This window comes from Dryobates pubescens, chromosome 2 (genome assembly GCF_014839835.1).
Source record: "Dryobates pubescens isolate bDryPub1 chromosome 2, bDryPub1.pri, whole genome shotgun sequence".
NCBI classification, from domain to species: domain Eukaryota; kingdom Metazoa; phylum Chordata; class Aves; order Piciformes; family Picidae; genus Dryobates; species Dryobates pubescens.
In genome coordinates this window covers 30666059-30689524 of record NC_071613.1, presented here as the reverse complement: position 1 = coordinate 30689524, position 23466 = coordinate 30666059, and the positions used below count along the sequence as shown (strand labels likewise).

Here is a 23466-nt window from a genome sequence, read left to right as displayed (position 1 = left end):
AGAGGATTAATCTGGTTTTAAGCCACTTTCAGATACCCCAGGACTGCCACAAGAGTTGGAAAGGCCCTGTATGTGACTTTAAAAAACCTTATGTGCATTACAGAGCTAAGTGCTGCCGTGCTTTCAATACCATGGCTGCATTCCTTACATGACTAATACATATCTGATGGCAACTTTACAGCTCCCTTTGAGGTTTCTCCACCTGACAACTACTTTTTCTTCTTTTTTTTTTTTTTCTTTTCCTGATTCATCACTTTTATTCAGCATAACAGACAACAAGTTTTCCATGGCTCTTTCTAAGGCACTGACTTGGTACCTTAATAGCAACCCCTATTTGAAGAGTCTTCCTGTCAAGGGTTGATACTGAAATATGGAGGTAGCAACAAATAGCACAATGAGTGACAAAATGGAGATAATATAAATCAGCACTCCTGATATCATTGGTTGTTATCTGTGGTTTTGTTAATTAACTACAGTTTTGAAGTACGCTATAAGCATATTTTCTTTTCAAGAATACATAACAACTCTGTCTCTCACCTTATTTATAATTACATACAGCATGTATTGTTTCTAAAAGTACTTAACATTATTATAACCTTTCTCTTTTTTTACCTTTGTTTCTTTAGCCAGTTCAAGGTGTTTGTTCAAAACTCTTTCTGACTCAGACAAATATGAACCCATCTCCATACCAACTGCAAGTATCGGGGTGATTTTTTTAATCAGCTGTGATACCTTTAATTGAAAGCATTGTTTATACAATTAGTTTATACAAGTAGTCAGTATTGAAACAGTATAAAACATCACTTTACATAGAAAAAAATGAAGTAAAGTTTGCCTGTTGGTGTTTATATTACGTACCTTGTATAATCAGAGAAATTCAGGAATAAAAATATAAACAGAAATAAACTATTTCTCTTGAGAAAAATTTAACAGGCATGGTGTCTAAGAAAATGTTAGACCAAGTCAGGATTTGAGAAAAAAAAAAAACCCTGTTCACTCTTGGTTTGTTGTCAGTGCTTTCCTATGGTTTTGGTTGGTTGTTGTTTTCTTGGGTTGGTTTGTTTGTAGGGTTAGGGGTTTTCTTTGTTTGCTTGGTTTTGTTTGGATTTCGATTTTTGGTTTTGGATTTTTATTTGCATTTTTGGTTGGTTGGTTTGATTTTGGGTTTTTTTTGGGGGGTGGGGTGTCCCAAAATGTACATTTAAAGATTATCAAGACAAGACACTTGTTTCTGCGCAGATACATACGCAACTCCATTTCATTGACACTGTAAGATGTTATACATACATGACGATAACAGAGCATATTATTAAAGGCAAAGGCAGAATATACCAGATATAGCATATATACTTATTATTAGACATGTGAATTCACATGTGGCATATATTTTAAGAAGTGTCTGTTGATTGAGCTTCAAACCTTATTAAGCTCAGAGGCAGCTGAACCTAGCACCAGATTCTTAGAGATACTTTGCATTAATAAAATGTTGGAATGAAAAGTATTTTGCTTGGTAGGGCTATAACAATAAGCACTGCTTACTGCAATGAAAGATAAAATATGTAACAGAAATCTTAAACTCTTCTCTAATGAAAGACTGGAACAATGTGATTAGAACAAACTGCAGAATGAAATCATGTGTCAGAGTTGAAGTCTACACTTTGAGTAGAAACTACCTTCAAAACCTGAAGTTTTAGATTAAGATTCACAAGATGCTGATGACATTATTTCTATAAAATCAACAGCAGCTGTAATGAATTATTTTATTGGGTATTTTTAGCTGAACTCAAGAATATTTTCACTGTGTTTCAATACCAGGAGGGCTTTTCTACATACATTGCATGCAAAGGGACTCATTTATGGCAAATTAACTTCTGATTTACATAGAATACATAGAATAAACCAGGTTGGAAGAGATCTTCAAGATCACCGCGTCCAACCCATCAACCAATCCAACACCACCCAAACAACTAACCCACGGCACCAAGCACCCCATCAAGTCTCCTCCTGAAAACCTCCAGTGATGGCAACTCCACCACCTCCCCAGGCAGCCCATTCCAATGGGCAATCACTCTTTCTGTATAGAACTTTTTCCTAACATCCAGCCTGAACCTCCCCTGGCACAGCCTGAGACTGTGTCCTCTTGTTCTTTGATTCAGAATAGTCCATTATAAACATTATTCCAGTATTACAAAAGGTCAGATTGTAGACTTAATCATTCAGTTGTTAAATTTGATTATTTTTTTTTTTGGTCTGTGTATGGAGATTTCCTTTATATTAACCTTGTTAACAGATTATGTTTTTAAATTTAAATTTACACATAGAACCTCATTTGGGAGCCATGTGTCCATTCTCTCTCTGACAAGTTGTTACTTGTACTACAGAGCACTCAGCAGTTTCAAGAGGGTTGTGATGCCATTGCTGCATCAATACCTTATAGAATAAAGGGGATTTTTATAGTAAGCATGATTTATTCTCTTCAGCCTCACTGAAAATTTGCTGTGGTTCACAGTTGCCATACTTATTAATGCTCAGTTTTGTCACACTTCTATTTTTATCTTCAGCCAAACAGTACAGGAAACCTGCTTGCAGGTCACAGTCCTGATTGCTCAATTCTTTTCCAAAATAACAAATTATAATAGCTCATTATCTAAGCATATCCATTCTTTTACTGGTAAAATGGTCTCATGAAACAGCTGCATTTTTCAGAACAGCTTTAGGTTCATTTGTACTCATAACAGCATTCAGCATTGTAACTACAACTGAGTGCTCTCTAACAAACCAATATGTTATTTGCAGTTATCTGAGTCAACTTTAATACCCACATAGCAAAATTATGGAAATGCAATGAACTATTTATTAATGCATTAAGTAGCAGATGAGTTATGACGTACCTTATTTAGATGATCTTCAAGTGAAGCAATCCATTGTTGTTTCTTCAAAGTTAGTTCTTTATAATCTGGACACTGTCTGGGTAATTGATCTACTTTTTTTTTAACATATTCCATCATTTTCTGAATTCCTGTCACCCAAGTGCTAAAATGGGAAAGTCGAACAGTTATTTCATATTTTTCCTCAACAAGAAGAATGATAATTATTTTGGAAAAAAACAAAACCACAAACAATAACATCTTTTTCTGTAACTCATTAATTTTAAATTGTGACACTTGAAAGAAAAATAATCAGCAGAAATATTAGAATACATACAAAGAAAGTGGATAATCAGTAGGACATACAAATGACATTTCCAAGATAAATAATTTATCACCAGAGCCTAAATTAGACTTACATGCCAGATATTCTGAACCACTGAGCAATGCATCATTTCACAAATAATTCTGATTTTTGTTATCTATCTAAAGACTAAACCTACAAAAGGGAACCATTTTAAAAGAGTAAAAATCTTAAAAAGAGTTTTTAATTAGGACTTTCAAATATTTTAGTGTTTTTACAGTAACTGAAAAGAGAAAGCCATATACATTCTAAGTCAACATTTCTTTGAAGCTGCTTCTTTGAGAGAAGAATCAACAACACCTTATGAATCAATGGCTTTTTTCATGGCTTCAGACATTTAGTAGCAGAGAAGAAATTAACAATCTGAGTACTTGAGGCAATCCTCTTCACATTGCATGGAAGTTACCACATACAATTAAGATCCAAGTTTTGATATTAAAAAAAAAAAACCCACACATACCAACTGACTCACTACTGAAATTTGTTCATCATTTAGAATTTTTGTAAGACAAATATGTTCAAAATAAGTTTTTCATTACTTCAGTTTCATCAGAATCTTATGTTAATGCAAGTAATTACTCAAGGTTTCCTCCTTTGACCTCTAAAATGAAAGGAAATTTGCCCCTCACTTCAGATCAGATTCAGAGTCAAATTCTGCAACCTGAAAGAAAACCTTTATCTACAGTACTAACTTGAATTATGGTACTAAGACACCAGTCTTTATTAATCAGATCCAAGAGAGCAAAATCTAAGTCCTTTTGAGGGAGTAGGTGATTCCAAACTTTGCAAATTACTTTCTCAAAAATGTCCTGTTAGTTTTTCCTTTATCCTGATGTTCTAAAATTGTCATTCTTCTGTTTCAGGAAAGAAAGCAGTAAGAGTACAAGATTTATAGCTTTTGAAAATGATCATTTAGATCTCACTAAAATCTTTGAAAGTATCATTAGTTTTTCATGAGTTAACACAGTAAAATACAGTTCTTAGACTCATATGCAAACTAACTGGCTGACAAGTAATGGTTCTCTTAAAGGCCAAAACTTCCTGATAGTATAGTTTTTGTAGAGGTAGTACGTAGATTTTTTTGTCCTCCTGTTTTTTTCCTAGATGGTTTTAATTTTTAAAATATGAGAGCTCAAAAAATCAGCCTTACCAATATTTTATTTTTTAAATGCTCTAGGATTGCCAGGTAGAACTGCTTTCTGTCAGTCTTCTCTTTGTATAAATACCAGTAGATAAGTATGGTAGAAATCTTGACTTTCATGTCCTTTAAATGAACATCTTAGTTGACTACACTGGCTCTAAATGTAGTCTGATTCTAACTAGCCCAGCTATAAAGCAACACATAGATATGGAGAAATGCAGAAAATATGCAAATAGGGATGAGATACCTGTGAGAATCTGATTTCTTAACTAAAGATTGTCCCTTTTGTAAGGCACTCATTGTGCAAACTTGAATTGCTTCCTGTATTTCCTTGTACTTCATTGTCAAGATAGGCAAACATAAGCCTTCTGAATTGAAGATTTTAATGTAATTCTCAATATCTTCAAGACCATCAAGTACCTGCAAATAAATAAATAAATAAGTTGTGAATATTTCTGTTTAAAATGTTCATGCGTATTCTTTTATGTAAACAGATAATATACATTTACTATTTGACATTTTTTTCAGGAATGAAAAATATTATTTAATTTAGGTCTTCATATTCATAGATTCATAGAATAGTTTGGGTTGGAAGGGACCTTAAAGATTGACTAATTCCAACGCCTCTGCCATGGGCAGGGACACTTTCCATTAGATCAAGGCCTCATCCAACCCAACCTTAAACACTTCCAAAGAGGGGAAATACTAGCTGGAAATTGACAGTGTTTGACATCTGACTGTGTTTTTTTTATTGTTTGCTGGAAAGAAAAATAATTTGCTATTAAAATTTCCTTGCCCATATAGGTATTTTTCTAGACCATACGGTACGTGGCATGCCCAATAGGAGGAATTGTGTCTTGTCCTTGATTCTTTTCATGTCTCATTATGTTAAAGGATAATTAGATTTGTAATTTTCCATTCAAATTGTTTAGCAAACTGTTTGCATAATCTCACATATACCAGCCTTTAAGAGCACACAGATGGTTGTATTATCAGGTTATTATTACAGATTTGGCTTCTTACCAACCTTGCCAGCAGTATGAAAGAAGTCATTGGCCTCTTGTAGCAGGGCTTTCCTTTCTTCCATATGGGAGCATGCTTCTTCTCTCAACAGGCAGATTTTCTGATTTGAAAGCTTTAGATGCTCTTTTTCTGTGTAGTCCTCTGAAAGCAAGATCTTAAGTGCTTCAGCTTCCAGTTGTTCCACAGTGGAACTCCATTCCTAACAGGAAAAATGTCATACACATACAAAAGTAATATACCTTAATAATAATTAATTACTTTATTAATAATCTTAATAATTAATAACAACAAGAACAACAACCAGAAAACTTGTATCACATCTATATCTCTGAAAGTTACACCATTTAAAACAGTATTTCTACTAGAAGGGATTTCTCAGCAAATTATAGTTTTAGTGACAGAGTTCTATATTCTTGGGCACAATTTCACGAGCACAAATAGCAGTTACTAGTGCATTTGCTGGCATAAATGGTCTGGAAAACATAAACAAAAGAAACTTCTACTGGGCAAGACCACAGTCCCATGACAAACAGAACCCTAAGCCAAATGATTTAACCAACAACAAATTAAAATATCGTCTAGATAACAGCTGCTTCCAGTGACCTGCTCTGACAAATACCATGTGATCTGTCTTGGAAAGGTCAGTGGATGGCTATCAGTGTGTTTAACAGAAAGTTGTTAGAATCGACAGAAAGAACAAAAAGTAATTCAAAGTCTATCGCCTCCCAGAAAAGTGTTGGCATGTTAAAAGATAATGTCAGGACAGAGATAGACCTATCAAAAAAAAACCAAAACAAAAACCCCTGCAAGTGAACAAAACAAAACAAACAAACAAAAAATTAAAAAAAACCCCAAGCCAAACCATTGACAACAAAAAATACAAATAATAAAAAGGAGTACTCATCCAAAGAAATGAGATGACATTACAGGAAAGTTATTGAGAGAGAAGCACCTTATAAATAAACACATATTTGCGTCTGATGAATGAAAAAGATGTTTAGATACAAAATAAAAGAAAAATTATTTTTCGTTGCATGCTTGGTTCTAGTTATCAAAACACAGGAGTGTGTTAAAAAACTGCTATGCAGATGAAATGCAGTACTTGTCAAAATCCCCAACAGAATTCTAGTCTCAGAAAAACCTGAAAGAAGAGACAGATAGCCAGGGTTTGTATCCATGCAGAGAAGGCAAGGGAGCATGACCATCCAAGGAAGGTCAGAGGGAGAAGAGAGTTCCAGACAGACATTTAACCATGAAATAACATTTCCATATATCTAAGCATTAGCTGTGAGATCTGGGGATAACAAAACCAGGTAAATAGAATATCTTTAATCCTTATGTTAATGCCAACAAACTAGAAATTAACAACATTGATAGTGGTATTCTGTCTGGTCATTAAAAACTATCCTGAATTGTCACTAAAGCATGTTATCACCTAGCAGACCCAATAAGCATGCAGATATATAAAAACCAAGAAGTACTCTCCATCTTACTACTAATCATTATTAAAAGGAGGACTGCTTCCAGCATTCCTTATACCTGAAGTGACAGAAACTAGACAAAATACAATTTTAAATACTACTTTTTTTCATTTCTTTCATTATCTGGCCACAACAGGCTGCTAGCAATTCTTTTTCACCATGCCAAGCACCTCTGATACACAGAAATATAACAGCAAGCAGTTGATCAGTGCCAGATATTCCCACTGAAACATGGTTTGCTACATCTCAGGCAACCAGCACCAGAACGAGAGAACAGAGTCTCAAGCTGCGCATGGGGAGGTTTGGGCTTGAGGCGAGGAGAAAGTTCTTCACAGAAAGAGTAATTGGCCATTGGAACGGGCTGCCCAGGGAGGTGGTGGAGCCACCATCCCGGGAGGTGTGCCAAAAAGGATTGGACGTGGCACTTGAAGCCATGGTTTAGTTAGTCATGAGGTGTTGGGTGATAGGTTGGGCTTGATGATCTCTGAGGTCTTTTCCAACCTTATTGATTCTATGATTCTATCTGCTGCTTCTCTCAAATCTTGGGAATGGGGGAAGCCATTTAATGTTTGGAGGGGTTGAAGTCTTTCTTTCCAGTTATGAATTCTGAAATTTTATCTTTGGCCTTGATTATTGTACAAGACAGTGATATTTTCAGTGATTTCACTACTTCGCAAGGTGAGTTTCAGGATAAGATATCAACTTCAAAATGTTACAAATCATTCTTGTTTTGTTTTGTCTTTGTCAGCTCAGCCACATAAAGAAAGGTGTTAATCCTGTAAAACCTGCTTAGACTAGCCTCTGAACAATTTAAGCAAATTATTTATTCTGTTCATATTAATGCAACAATACATGTAAGTAAATACATGTTTTCTTTCCACTGTCTTACTTTTTACTATCTTACTCCCTATAAGAACACTTACATTTGCTCTGCATATCTACCTCACAGAAATTTTTTACCATACCCTCACAATATACATATGAAATGTTACTTGAAAAGATTAATTTACACCAGTTTGGATCCTAATACAGGAATCCCAAAGTAGTTTAAGACTCGTTTACCAATGTCAATCAAACAAATACAATTTCATTCTGATGATCCTGTACCACAAAAATGACCAGCAAATAGCAGGCACATATGTAGGAAATCCGTGGCAACTAGAGCTGGCTGGCCTTGTATCCTTTATGAACAGGTCTCTTCTCCCAGGCAACCAGTACCAGAACAAGAGGACACAGTCTCAGACTGCGCCAGGAGAGGTTTAGGCTGGAGGTTAGGAGGAAGTTTTACACAGAGAGAGTGATTGCCCATTGGAATGGGCTGCCCGAGGAGGTGGTGGAGTCACCATCGCTGGAGGTGTGCAGGAGGAGTCTTGACAGGGTGCTTGATTGCATGGTTTAGTTGGTTGGGTGGTGCTGGATGATAGGTTGGACACGATGATCTTGAAGGTCTCTTCCAATGTGGTTTATTCTATTCTATTAGCATTCGGTAATACTCCAATAAAATTGTTTTTCTTTAGTTTTGCTGGGATTTAATTTGATTGATTTTGGGGTTTGGCCTGGTTTGTTTTGTTTTTCAGTGTGATTTGATGTATAAACAACTGGTCTGGAAGTTCTTCCCTACACTGAAAAATCAGATAAACAGCTTCAAGAATTAGTCTTCCTTTACCTTATCAATACCTTTTAAAAACTTTTAAATATGAAAAACACTGAGAAACATGGAGGACTACATTAGACATAGAAATATAAGCCTCATGTACACATACGAGATATCTGCTCCTGTATGTGTTTATTAAATGCCTAAATTCACAGTTTTCTATTAATTTTTTAAGTTCCTTCAACAACCCATTACCATATTTCTTACTTTCATTTTGACATCCATTTCTTCAAGTTCTTGAAGTAACTTTTCATTTTCTGATAGAGATGAGCCTAAGCTTTGCTTGTAAAAATAATCCCTGATGTTTGTCTTGTACCAAGAGGTTACCTAAATAAATAGTAAAAATAATTGAGTCATTAGAAGATTTGAGAAGTGACTGTCCACTTCTTCAAATACATACTAGGCCATTTCATCTACAGAAGAAGCCCTCATTTTCATGTCTTTAATTATTCATTCTGAATATTCATGATTTTATTCAGATGTTTGCATTGAATTATTTGAAAGGTAATAAATACAGAAGGAAAAGCATGGGCTGCCCAGGGAGGTGGTGGAGTCACCATCCCTGGAGGTGTTCAAGAGGGGACTGGATGTGGCACTTGGTGGCATGGTTTAGTCATGAGGTCTGTGGTGACAGGTTGGACTTGATGATCTTTGAGGTCTCTTCCAACCTTGGTGATTCTGTGATCAAAACCCTGCCCGCATATTGTAATGTACATAGCAAAATGAACAAAAACATATTAATCAAGCATCATCAAATTATAAATTAATACAGTCAAAGAAAAGTCAAGTTATAGCACACAGACTAAATGCATGTTTTATAATGCAATAAAGATATTGCACATTTTTCTTATGATACTAACTGCATACAATAAAAAGCTATAAATCTGAATACTGTTGACAGTATACCCACAAAAATTAAATATCTAAATGAGCCTGATGACCCAATATAACCTCTCATTCCAGCCTTGAAAAGAAAAAAAATATAATATTATGTGAAATAATCTTTAGTCCCTTAAAACAAAGATAGACTACATCTTACTAGATTTACCTCAGCAAATATATGCAGCACTTATATATAGTGTGTGAGTGTATCTTCTAAATTGCACAGAATGAATTGCATTTATTTCTGCTTGATTCACAATAGGTACCTCTCACTTTCTTTGTAAACACATGGCAAGAATTCTTAAGTGAAGCTTTGCATTTGAAAACAGTAGTCAGAATGAGTTACCAGGATCAAGGAGACTTCCTCTTATTTTTTCAGCCTGGAAAATCTCCACTATACTTAAAACATATCTGATACTTAGAATTATTTTGTACTACAGGTACGGATTTTAATAACATGCTCATATACTATGGGATAACTCTGTCATGATCAGATAGTTGTAGTCACACCTAATACTACTTCCTGTAAAGAAAGGATCATTTTTTCTAATAAAATAGGGCATATTTCCAATAAAGTGATTTAGACTGATACTTAGAGTTCAGTTGTAAATTGATTAGAATAAACATTCTAAGGGAACAACATTTCTTTGTGAGAATCTTTCTTTTATGGTGTAGCTATGGAGTGCTACTGAAAAAAATAAAAACTATTAACAGTTTGACTCCAAGAATAAAATTCTCCTCTGTTCTCAGACACACCAGATGGCTAACTCTGGTGTATGGTCTGTAGAACTGACCAGTCCAGAAACAGCCCACTTCAGTTTTAACTGCTGTCAACAGCTACTGTTATCCCTTATGTGGCTAGAGGTTTGGTTGTGCTAGAAATTCCATTTGATGGGAATCTTGTTTGGTTTATAGCATCATATTTGACTACTTACAGGAAGGATCCACATAATGGAAACAGTGCTTTTGAAGGTATGAAAGCTATATTAAAATAAATTATGAGGATGTAGAGTTACAGAGTAAGATATTCAAAAGCTAAGATCTCAAACTGAAGTGGCCCAGGGATACCAACCTAATAAAGATATTTAAACTCCACTTCTGCAATAGTCTCTACTATAAACCAGTTGCCAGATGTTTGGTGTGGGTTTTGTTTACTGTGATTTCACTTAATATTACATGTGTTACCTGGTTCTCTTGTTGGTGCCACAAATAAATTTGCAGAACCTGCTCCAGTCCTTGGCGCTGACGTTTAAGAAATCTGTCCAGTTGCCGTCTCCTGTCTTGTAACATTTCAAGGAGATTATCAATCTTCATGCAGCTGCTGTGGGCTCCCTGGACTAGCTCTGGAATTACATTTGGCCCCTCATGTTTGAAATCTTCTATGAATTCAGTTAGCTCTTGGCTTTTATTTAAAAGTGCAAGTGACTTTTCCAAAAGCTCTGTATGAACAGAATTTCACACAAAAATAATTAAAAAAAAAAAAACCACAATAAAGAATTTGTGACTTGTAATATCAGTATTGTATTTCAAATACTGCTCAAGTATTTTTGAAACTATCCATCTAATCACATACTACAGCATAATGTATTTTCATGCATTGTGTGAACTGCTTATAAACACTTACTTTAGAAGGTTTATACCTTAAGGTATTTGAGTTTGGACAGCTGCTATAAAAACCCACAAAGGTATAATAGTGTATGTACATACCTATATGTACCTATAATGGTACATATAACATAACATAGTCTTATGAATACTGCAAACTCATATGGAAGTAAAAGGCATCTGAAGATTGGTTTTGAGATATATTTTTCTCCCCTTTTTGAAGTAGAGAGTACCACAGCATGGTAAAAGAACTTGAAAATCTGAACAAATAAAAAGAAATCACATTGAAGAATTTTTCTAGGCAAACATATGCATAGGAAATTATGTTGGAAGGGGAGAGAGCACCTCTTTTCCAAGAGTGTTGCCATTCTAGCTACAGAACCTTTTAGAATAGGCTGTACAGCTCAATGGGGAAGTGAAACACAGCCCTATTGTTCAAAGGCAGGACCAAAATGCAGGAAACCACCATGGGCAAACAGACTCTGAAGCTGGTTAGTTGCCACCTCTAACTCATCACTTCTACCCTTACATCACCACTTCTTCAAACACCATCCCTAGGCAAAGGAAAGCAGAAGGCAGAATTCTCCTTTTGATACCCTAAAGAAACTTTAGGACTTTTCATGAGATTTTAACTAGAGCTGATTGTAGATTTTCTAACAGAAAATTTTCCATAGAAAAATGCTACAACTTTGATGAATTTTCCCATGGAACAGAAGGATAGTTTTAGAGCTTGTTTGCAATTCAACACTAAAAGTCAGTTTGGTTTCTCAGGCGCTCGCATGACCTGGACTGCCTTAAAATCAGAATACTTGCTGTTTTGCAGCAACAGAGATGGAACAATGACAGAGATCAAAAACAGTTCCATATCTTTCAGAAAGTCAGGTAAAGTGCTATTTCACCATTATATTTTTCTCCAAATACAACATTTTCATATTTTCCCTAAGATTTTATGTTTGTTTGTTTTAAATACACACAGAAAGAATAGAATTATCCTTCATGGAATCAGCACACACAAGTACAACATCAGGAGTGGAATATTGTTTTTACCTTTTGTATGAAGGTCTTGTTGCAGAAGGAGTTCTCTCAAAGAGTCAATATTATCAAATGCTTGCACAGTTTTCAGGAAATCTTCAACTTGGTCAATTTTAACAGCAAACTGCAGAAGGAAAATAAAGGATGGGAAGAGGCATGGTGTAATTTTCTTATGCAAACCTTCATGATAATCTCTGTATGTATTGGTTTAAACTAAGTGGCCCCATTAGCAGGGATGAGGGAAGAGGCTACCCCCACCTAGTGGCACAGAGCAACAGAGCAAGCTGGATCGTACACTCTACACCATGCTCACATCATGCTCACTGCACAACAGGAAAGGGGTTGGCCAAAATTTATGGGACTTGCAATATATTCTATAGGTTGTAAAGTTTCCTGTTCCAGGTTGCTTGTGTTTCTCCTCCAGTTTCCATGCTGGGGTTTGTCCCTTTTTGTTCCAGTTTTGGTTTGTGCACAGCAGCAGGAATTTTTTGTGGTTTCATCTGTTGCATATTCTGGAACCTTTTCTCCCGGTTATTTTGTTTGTTGTCCCTTTGTGTAATTTGATATCCCTGCAGTAGAGTAGTAAATTGCCCTTATCTCAATATTTGAGCTTTCCCTGCTCCTTTCCTCCTTTCCCAACCAGAAAGGGGGAGGGCGGAGCAAGAAGAAAACCCCTCTACTGTAACTGGATTGCTGGGACTCAGCTGCCAGACAACTTAAAACCAGGAGACTGTATTATAGGTAAGTTCATGAAAATGTGTAAATTCTTTTAAAAAGGCATTTTAGTGTCTGCTAGATGCAGATGCTTCATAATCTTGTCCTGATTTTGCTGGGATGGAATCATAGGTAAGCTGTGGACTGCAGGCTATTAGTAGTTTTGAGTCAGCCAGGACAGCTGACTCCGTTGGCTCACAGGTGTATCCCAACCACAAACATCACACGCAGTATAAAGGGGGAAGTTTGTCAAGAAGAGGGGAGTTTCCTTCTTGGGCTTTTCTTGACTCTGTTCTTTCCTTCTGCTCTCAAGGACTGCCTTTCTGTTTATTGTGACTGCTGTACCTTTGCCGGACTGAGTATAACTTTATATCCTTTTATTGACATTGGTATAATTTTTGTTGTTTCATTACATCTATTTTCACTTCAACTCTTGTTTCCTTGCATTTTCTCATTTCTCCTTCTCTGCTGGGGAGGGGTCATCAGAATAGAATAGACCAGACCAGGTTGGAAGAGAACTTCAAGATCATCGTGTCCAACCTATCATCCACCCCACATAATCAACTAAGAATGCCCATAGCCACTAAATTATACATTTTAGGTTTTATTCCAGTTTCATTTTTCACTGTCATTTTCTGCCAACTACAAATTTTGGAGATGTCATGACTAAGATATTTCCTAAAGTTTACATGTTAGGGTATTTTTTGCTCAGTTTCATACTGAATTAGAAGCTAGAAAAGGAAGGATGTATACTGATGTTTTTATTTCCTCAATTGCTTTACCCTTTATGAATGAGATGAATGCAGGCGACAGAGTAAAGCCACAGTAGACAGAATATATCCGAGATGTGAGAGCTTTCAGATTAAGAGTCACTTGCTTTAAATACAGACCTCCAGAGCATTTTCAAAGAACACTGAAGTAAGCTCTAGAAGTGCCTGTCGCTTTTCTAACATAATGATGAGTGCATCCCATGCATCTCCAAGGGTCTCTGCCATGGCATCATAAACCTGACTCTTTTCTTTGTCCTCTTCTGCAGCCTTGTCTGCTTTACGCAGCAGGTCCCATACCTCATCTTCCAAAGCCTGAGGGGTAAAAAAAAAAATCTGTAAACAAAATACAAAATACTATGCTGACATTGGTGTCAGGATACTTTTTCAATGAGTCTGATAAACTATCCACCACTCTCCCACTCCTGCTTTATTTCCAGTTCCTAGTGATAGGTGTAGCTATTCCTTCAAGTTTCACAGCAAGCTTCTGAATTTCATTTGCACTTAAGAGGCAATATTGTTAAAAAAAAAAAAAAAAAGCATTAAAAGAATCATTCTTTCTCTAGTAGTTGGATTTTAATGGGTTTAAGTATATTCTCCAGAACAGCACCTAATTTCTTCAGTGTTTCAAGTTCAGCTTGCTCCACTGTTCAACTCAGCCACCAAATACTCTGTTGCCAAGATCATAGTTCTAATGTGTTTGGCTCACTTTACTAATCTCTCCGTGAGCCATTTCCAGCTTTTGTTAAAATTCTTTAGTATACCAGAAAAACTGGTTAGCATCTCCTCTATTTTTTCCTCCCATCTTGTTTTTTTTTTTCATGAGCATGGATTAATAAAGTGCCCATTTCTATTGTTATTACAGGTGTTAGTACATTAATGTATAGAGGGCACAGGACACAGACTCCAATAAGGACTAAAGAACTAAAAAACTTCAAATTCTCCTGAGACACCCAACAGAAAAATAGGAAATTGTAGAAAACATTATTGTTCTAAGCACAGAGTCATAAACTCAAGTCCTCCCTAGTCTTCGCATACTACATAAAGATGCCAGCTTGAACTGAAAAGGCTCATCAATTCTCTCTAAAACCAGTATTGTGAGAACAGTATAACAAACTACAGAACTCTTTTGTGGTTTAAAGGCAGCCAAAGTTAAGCCTCACATGGCCTCTTATACAACTGCCCCCATCCTGCCCTTTGGTAGGGTGGGAAGGAGAAATTGGAAGCAAAATGCAAAACCCTGCTGGTTGAGTTAAGAAGTTTAAGAGAGCAACACAAAGAACAAATGAACAACTGGAATAGCAACAATAAAGTAATATATATAAACATGAGTAATATAAAATGTGATGCACTTGCACAACACCCACGCACCAAAGTTCTGAACCAGAGAACCACTGAGGCTGCCAAAACCAGCCCCACGCCTCTTTATATAGCAGGCATGACATTCATGGTATGGAATTGTCCATTGGCTGGTTCATCTGGCCCCTCCCTGACTGCTTGTGGACAAGTTAGCCTGTTCAGCATAGAGAACAGAAGGCTTTGGGGAGAACTTATAGCTACATTCCAGTATTTGAAGGGGACCTATAGGAAAGCAGGCAAAGGACTGTTTAGAAAGGTTTGTAGTGATAGGACAAGGGGCAATGGCTTTAAACAGGAGCAGGGTAGATTTGGGGTTGACAGAAGGAGGAAGTTCTTTACAATGAGAGTGGTAAAACACAGGGATGTGGTTGAGGCCTCATCTCTGGAGATATTCAAGATCAAACTTGGGGTGCCTGATCTAGTTGGAGGTGTCCCTGCACACTGCAAGTGGATTTGACGAGGTGAATCTGTGAATCTGTATAATTAACCCTGTCCTAGCCAAACCCAGGACAAACTTTTATTCTTCCTTCACAATAAACAGAATGAAATTATTTTAACTTCACAGACAACTCTGAAAACAATCAGTAGTATGTTAATAAGCAGAGCTCATTAAAACTCTCAATAAAAATATTTTACTGCAATCTTTAACACAGTTCTTTCAATGCTTTCTTGGTTTTTCTCATATTGGTTTACACCATTATTTCTCAGTTATTTTTATACTGTGAAAGCTATAAAAATTATGCTGTCTGTTGGATTTTCCTAAGCATATGTACAAAGCCTTGGTTCTTTGTTCAACTTCAAAAAAAGGTAAAAGTTACTGCTGTATTGGTTTAAGCTGACCTGCCTTACTAGGAGGGCTAGAGGATGGCACGACTGGGCTACCATGGCCCCCAGTGGCACAGAATAACAGAGCAAGCTGGATTGTACATTCTACACCACACCATGCTCATATCGTGCTCACTGTATGACAGGAAAGAGGTTGGCTTAGGGGGCTTGTAATATATTCTGCAGCTTACAAAGTTTCTTGTTCCAGGTTTTTTGCATTTGTTCCTCAATTTGCAGTGTGGGTTTTGCCCCAATGGGGAGAGGGAAGGAGAAAACCCCTTTGTTGTGACAGGACTGCCAGGACTCATCTGCTAGCCAATTTTAAACCAGGACAACTGCCAACTGCTACCTGTGTTGGATGAATCCTCACTAACAGATCTAAAGTAAGTTTGTTTTGTTCTCTAGCACCTAGAAGGGGTGAGAAAATTGGAAAAGAAAAAAAAAAAAAGCCTTGTGAAAGCCTTGTAGAAGTTTTAAGGTCAATGTGTAGAATAAAATAAATGTCATGACAGAAGATGAATGGATGAAATACACAATGACTTGACTTTATCACCCTGTGATGGCAGGGCAGGATGAATCTAATGTAGTCATACTTTAAAGTGCTTACTAAATATAGCTAAAAATACTTTATCAACATTTTTTCTGCAAAATTGTTTTCAAATTTCTTTATGCCAAGCATTTACTTTTAGCACATGTTTGACTTCATTTGAAAAATCGAGTTCCATAAGCATATAAACAAACACTTGGAAAATTCTATTCCATTCATGACTCCATTTATTATGTCCACCTTCTCTTTATTCGTTGGGGTACCTAGTCTCAAAAATTCTCAGAAATGACAGAAGTTCAGCAAAAGGAGACTATGTCCTATGATTGGAGAAACAATCCTGGAAGCAATACTGCTTTTACTGGAGAATGAAGTCAGGAGACACATGAAATAGCTACTCAATAAAATAACACCAGAATTCTAAGTGTTCAGTCAAAACCATTTTGTTGCAAATAAACAGTTCACTTTAAGGCTAAGTGATAGCTAGAGAGCAAATTTGGAGATTTCGTATGATAGCAGTCATTGTTTACAGTTAAAAAGGGCAAAAAGTAAGGGATTATTTTCCCTTTTATTTATCAAGGAACTGGGAAACTAGCAAGAAGATAATATATAATATTCCTACTTCTCTGAGAAAACTGCTTACAGTTCATTGAAAATAAAGGGTTGAAGCTTTTTTTCCTCCACACCAGGAATTGCCTTTTGAAGTAACCTACAGCCATGATGATGGCATAATAGGGCACATATTTGTCTGCACTGTCCACTTGTTGAGGACACTGCATTCTAGGTAAGGTTTTGAAATCTCCAATGCTCAACACAATACTAACAGGAAGAAGAAAGTTACTTTATCAGTAAGTTCCCTTTATTTCAAGCCCCATTCTCTGTTTTCTACTTTGTTAACTTCAGATATTTTGGGTTTTCACCATAAAAATAGATCAAGCACACCAAAGGCGAACCTGCATTGAACTTGCAATCACACGTTTCTACTGTGCTATATGATGCTAGTAAAATTGGTAGACTTGTGCTTTTGCTCTCACCTTACCTGTTATGCCACAAGGAATACTAATGAACAATTGTTTTAATTGAAGCCAATTTCCAATAGGTAAATGAGCACACACAACCATAGTATGCCGCTCCTAAATATATTTTAGTCTTTCATTTTATTCCTGATGCCATCTGTTCCTATTATCATTCATTACATTTCACAGACAATATAAAGGTAGGATATGACATTTACATTCCTTCAAAACAGATGCAGATACTGATTTCCAAAACCTATTTCGAAAACACAGACAGAGTGTTTGCAAGATGATTTTAAAAGGCTACCCCAATAAAAGCCCAGCACAAAACAATGTTTTTGATACCATGAAGATACAGTCAAGGGCAATTTGACTAGCTGCTCAGACACATAAAAGTGGATTTTTTTACTAATATTCCATGACACACTGCTTTGTTCTTTGTCCAGTATCAACAAAATATTCAGTTTTTTTAACTACACATGATAATATAACATGGGATGTCTAGAACTCTGCTTGTCTACAGGGCATAGAAAAATGTCTTACTCTTTTGAAGCAGCTTATTCAAAATGATAGCACTCAAAACCCAAATTCAACAGTATGTTACATTTAGGGAAATTATATTGTAGAAGAATCATGAATCAGGAAACAAGATAGGAATTTTAGAAAGCTATAAAAAAGGAAAATAAATAAGGTTTATTGGTTTGATTTATGGGAAGTGTGAGTTCACATCAGAGTTCAAGTACTAAATGTCAAATCATTTCTATGTAGTGTTAAAATTTTCAGTATTTGGGTTGTTCTAAACTTTAGAGAGAAGATGGGAAACTCATGCAGATACTTCTCTGAGCAGTTACCTAACTTCAACAGGCAAGGCATGAAAAAAACCCACTGCCTCATTTTCCAGCCATCTCCAGAGGCTTGCAGAGACCTGAACTCCCTGAATACACCCAATTTATTTCCAATCTACAAGGTATGGCTCTAGCAAAGAGAGCACTTCAGTTCTTAATTGACACAGTGCAAAGATCCACCTTCAGATTCTTACAGTGAATATTATAACTTGGAACTTTCAGAGGTGCAAACTATCCTCCTAATGAAATGCCTCTAAAATCAATTTTGTTTATAAGTAATGCTGAATTATACAACACAGATAGTTATTAACTTGACCCCCAAAATCACTCATAAAACTATTTTGAGATAAATACTGTTTCAGTGGTAATTTTTTAAATATTGAAACAGGTAAATAATCTGAACTAACTCTGAAAAAAAATATTTAATAGATCATATTTTTTACATTTTTTTTTCCAAAATAATTTCCAAAAATGATACTTTATGATGGAAAGGCAACCAAACCTTGCTGCTAGTTATGCTGTTGGGCAGCTCAATAATTAACTTTAAATAATTCAGAAGACAGTAGCAAATATGTTCTTCCATAAATGTACTGAAAAATAAGCATTATGAAAATATTTTTGCTTAACATAACTGACTTATTTAAAATATATCCAACGCCAAAAAATAAAATAAAATTTAAAATGGCACATTACATGGTTGGGTTTTGAAAAATGTAATTTTCTAATTTGTTTTTCTTGGCTATTAGCATATCTATTATTCTTTTACAAGTTTTGTTCTGTGAATTGAAGTAAATAAAATTATTAGGAGCAATCTTCAGGTCCATGAGCCAAATTAATAGCAGCGTTCATTTTAAGCTTAAGTTTGTAGGCTAGATGTTTTTTCTAGTTTGTAGAATTTCTGCCACAGTCTGTTTCATGATAAAAGCCAGAACTTTGGAAAAGAAACAAGAATGCCACTGTTTGTCTTGGTGGGGATTTTGACAGTCAGAACCAAAACCTCAGCTGTACACACAGAGTCTCTCTCTCTCTGTCTCTCTCTCTCTCTATATATATATATTTATATATGCCAGAAAGCATTAATGTTGGGAGATTCAAACTCTAAGAAACAACTTCATTATGGAGAGTAGAAGAAAGACAGAGGAAAAGTGCATACATGATGCAAATACAGTAATTCTACCTTCTGAAAGCTTTGCTTTTTTTTAAGAATGAGATCCCAAAACATACACACACATACATTTTTATTTCCAGAACAGATAAACCTGCTGAAGGTCATCTAAACAAGGAGGAGGCAAATGTTGGGGACAATACCTGGAATTACATAAATTGATGCTTTCAACAAAACTCTTACTGCTGGTATTATCTGATTTACTGAAATGGAAATCTAATATGTTGGCTTAGAATCAGAACCGGTTAGCTGACTACTGAAGGGTCAAATCACAAAGAAAAAAGAGCTTTGATTCCAAGCATGATGGCATTCGTTTAATTCTTAGCTGTGTTCAAAAGATACTTGTTTGTTTGTTTCAGTTCATGGAACCTGCAGCAATGCATAGCCATAAGTTTTGGCAGCACCTAGACTTATCAAGTGTCCTCAGTTATAAAAGAATACGTGTTCTTTAAAACTTACGAATGCCAAATTCATGTCCAGAGGAAAACAAATCTGTGAGCTTGCCTAGAACAAATCCCAAGCATATAGATGTTGTCCTTATAAATTAGGTATCTTTGAACAAAATTAAGAAACTGAACTATAGCCTTACCTCTTAAATCACAGCTGCTAAACAAGTTTCATTAATCTTCTGGGCTACTGGTTGTCAGTATGATAATTCAGCAAAAACAAAAGAATAATGTCTGCTATAAAGGACATCAATATTATGCATGAAAGGAATTTCAAGAGCCCTCAAAGGAATTTTAAATAGATGTTGTAAACATTTTGTACACGGTTCTTGTTTTGTCTAGGTTTTACTATTTCCAGTTCAGCTTTTATACTTTCAACTCTATAAAAAGATCACATATCTTTCCTAACCCATAAATATTTGAAATGCAGCCTTTTTCAACAGTTGTATTCTGCTTTTTATTAAAATAGTATGGTGTTCCAAATTCAATGGAACAAATTTAAATCAGTAATAAGTATGATAGAGTACTCTAAGAAAACCATTTTAGAACTTTTTTTCCTAATGGCCCTATAGTGCACACACCCGTTTTTATCACAATGATTCCAAAAATTAAAAGCAGTAAGAAGTGTTCTAAAAATTTCTGATTTCTCATTCAATGTTACTATTAGCCTTCGAAGTTCCATCTGACTTAGTGTCAAAATGATTGTTTAGCTTTTTTAAACTCCTGTTAACATTTCAAGGCAAAACTAATTCCCTGGAATAGTGAGGTTAAATTCCTTTTCCTCTAGCATGAGAATACTATATACTGATCACTGGTTACCATCCCAGATTTTGTCCTTACTTACAACTATGAATCTTCAATGCATGAAATCAATGAAAGAACTTGGCCTGGGTATTTTGACTGAAACTTACAATATATATACTGGGATGAGAATAATGAAACTTGAAAGTAAAAGGATAATAATGACCAGAATAACTTTGCAAAATAACATAGCATAATGCCAGCACAGTCAGCTATTCCATAAATTATCTTCTAAAAGTGCATAGGTTCTTCAGCACTGCTTCCAAAGATTTATTTTTTAACTGGGATTTGTCCATATTTCAAATTCTTTCTTATGCTTTCATAAGTAATTAAAACTTGATGTCCATAAATGTTGAAAAGTAAAGCATTACTACCTCTGTATCCATTTTTGTATAATTAATGCATAATTCAGTAACAAGCATTAAGTTGAAGAAATTACTGTAATGAATACTTCAAAGACTAAGAAGAATTATTGCAAAAACTGATGAACGGGTTTAGTACATTAGGACTGAATAATTACTAACAAGGGTTAGCAGCTTACTATAAAACAGAAAGGGTCATGTCTGAAAAATATCATCAATATGAATTATGACACTTCAGTCCTGTATTATTGCATCTCTGCAGGTGTTGAGGGAAAAACTGATCATTTTAACATAATCCTTTTATAGAATGTGTATTCAGCAGTACTGAATTTCAGAAGGACTGAAACATGAAATAATGAGTATTTGTTCCCGATATATTTGGATGATGAGCACTGTTTAACAGAGTATGAACAATACATTTTCTGATCTAATATAACCTATTAAACTTTGGTGATCCAAATCAAGATCAGTTATCTAGGTTTAAGCCACAAGGCCTCACAAATGCGAGTTTAAAAAAATTAGCATTTTCATTAATATTAACTGAAATAGTTGCAACTGCCTTATTGTTTTACTATTTATTGTGAACAGAAAACAAATGCATGCTGCTAATTGAAAAACAAACTTAAGATTCCCTGTATCTAGAGTAGTAGGAGTAGAAATTCAGACTTTTGAATGAGCAGAGAGCATGAAATGCTTTGGATTATTTAATTTTTTCATACCTCCAAGTTAATTTTGGTTTAAAGATTAGAAAAAAATAAAGAATAGCAGCTTAGGGATGCATCTAGAGATTACATATATGACAGCTCTTATTTCTTTCTTTTGAGCTGAAGCCCATAGAAAGGATTTTCTTTTTTTTTTCCACTGTCCTTGTTCATATCCTTATAGGTTTTCAGTACTAACTACAAGGTCTTTCTTCAGCCAATATGCACAATATTTTTTTTTCCCTTAGCTTTAACTTGATGGCAAAATGTTATTAGAACCTTTGTTTTTCTTTTAAACATTGTAATTACTGGGGGGTGGGGGGTGACCCACTAAAATTTATTTTTCTACAGTTATGAGACAAAACTCATGTTCTTCCTTTTGTCAGTGTGGAAGACCTCAGCTTCCTGAGTTCAAACAAGATACAGCAGTCTATTCCAAGAATCCCTGAGTGTAGCACTGATGGCAATAAAGATGAGACACTTGCACAAGTAAAAGTAGCAGAACCAACTTCTCTGAGTTTTTTGGATGTTTTGTTGCTTTAGGGTGGGTTTGTTTTGGTGGTGCTACTCTTCATACAATTCAAAATCCACACTGTGTTCTGTATTAGATTACATTTTTTATACATCCTATTACATTACCTCTTGTGTGTTTGAAATTTACAACAGGGGAAGCACATAGTCGGTAGCATTAAATCAAATGCACTTGATCCTATCCAGACCATGTTTACTCTTTCAGATTTGGATTTTATGTAATCTCAAGAAAAAAAAAAATAGAAGCTATTAAGATAATTTGCTGTGCTAAATCCTCCAGATTTTAGATGAATTAATTTGTCTGCAGATGCAGAGCCTGTATGTCCTATTAAAACAGGAAAACCAAACTTCTTAGGTGCTTTTGGACTCCTTTCAGTGTCAAACATCCACATTTTAAATAATCCATTTTTTTCATGCAAGTATGTCACTTTTTGTCCAAATGACATTGCTGTTATATGCTGCTTTCAAGAATGCTACAATCTGATTTCAGGTCTGTTACTTAGCCAGAATCTTCCTAGTTCAAGACAAGTAATATTTAATGTTAACAATACCATTCTTACCATAAATTACATCAATTAATGTTTACTAAAAATGTGCTTGAAATATCTACTTCACATTTATATAGATTTGCACTTCCAAAGAGCTTGCTTGTATTTACAGCCTTACAGCTGCTAGAAAGTAATTAAACTTTTCACAACACTGGAGAATCAGAAGAGGGGGGAGGGGGAAGGGGGCAAAAAAAAAAAAAAAAAAGGACACAGCAATATATTTAGCAGCTGCTGAGGGCTGTAGGAATTTTTCACTTGACTTAACAGCAATTTATGAAGTGACAAAAACTATGCATCTTTACTAATGGTGTCAGAACGTAGTAACTAACACCCAAGTGTGTATCTCCAGTGCAGACCTATTACACTGACAAAAGCTGAATGTGTTTTCTTCTATGTGGAGTTTAACCTAACAACCACACTGCAACAGGAAACCGAGGCAGCTGTGTCAACTGTTGTGCCTGAAATATAACGACTAGATTTAATTTTGTGTGGTCTTAGCGCATCTTACCTTAAGTTTAGCTAGGAGGAATTCATGGTCTTGCAGTAGTTTTTTAGTCTCATCTTGATTGCTGCCAATTTCTAATAAATTTGGTGTTGATTCAGCCAGCTGAAGCTTCACCCATTTTCCACACTGTAATAAATAAGTAATTACAGATTTCAGAAAGCACAAACTCTCCTTCTTTTCTTTATTCACACAGGCTCTCAGGTCACACAGTTTCCATGGTTGTAGGAGAACATGGACCCATAAACATGTTTGATGGTACAGAGGATACGATAGAAATTTCACTTCAAC

At 35.4% G+C, this 23466-nt stretch overlaps 1 protein-coding gene across 1 annotated transcript in view; it reads right to left on the bottom strand.

The window, feature by feature from the left end:
• The window catches only part of CCDC141 (coiled-coil domain containing 141), a 62082-nt gene that overhangs the window by 34422 nt on the left and 4194 nt on the right, over window positions 1-23466 (bottom strand). Inside the window, exons 3-11 of the mRNA XM_009899104.2 lie at window positions 23182-23304; window positions 13654-13845; window positions 12065-12173; window positions 10598-10851; window positions 8738-8857; window positions 5400-5594; window positions 4620-4792; window positions 2892-3033; window positions 613-732 (exon numbers count right to left, since the gene is read on the bottom strand). Coding sequence (XP_009897406.2) covers window positions 613-732; window positions 2892-3033; window positions 4620-4792; window positions 5400-5594; window positions 8738-8857; window positions 10598-10851; window positions 12065-12173; window positions 13654-13845; window positions 23182-23304 — 1428 coding nt within the window. The remainder of the gene's footprint in view (window positions 1-612; window positions 733-2891; window positions 3034-4619; window positions 4793-5399; window positions 5595-8737; window positions 8858-10597; window positions 10852-12064; window positions 12174-13653; window positions 13846-23181; window positions 23305-23466) is intronic.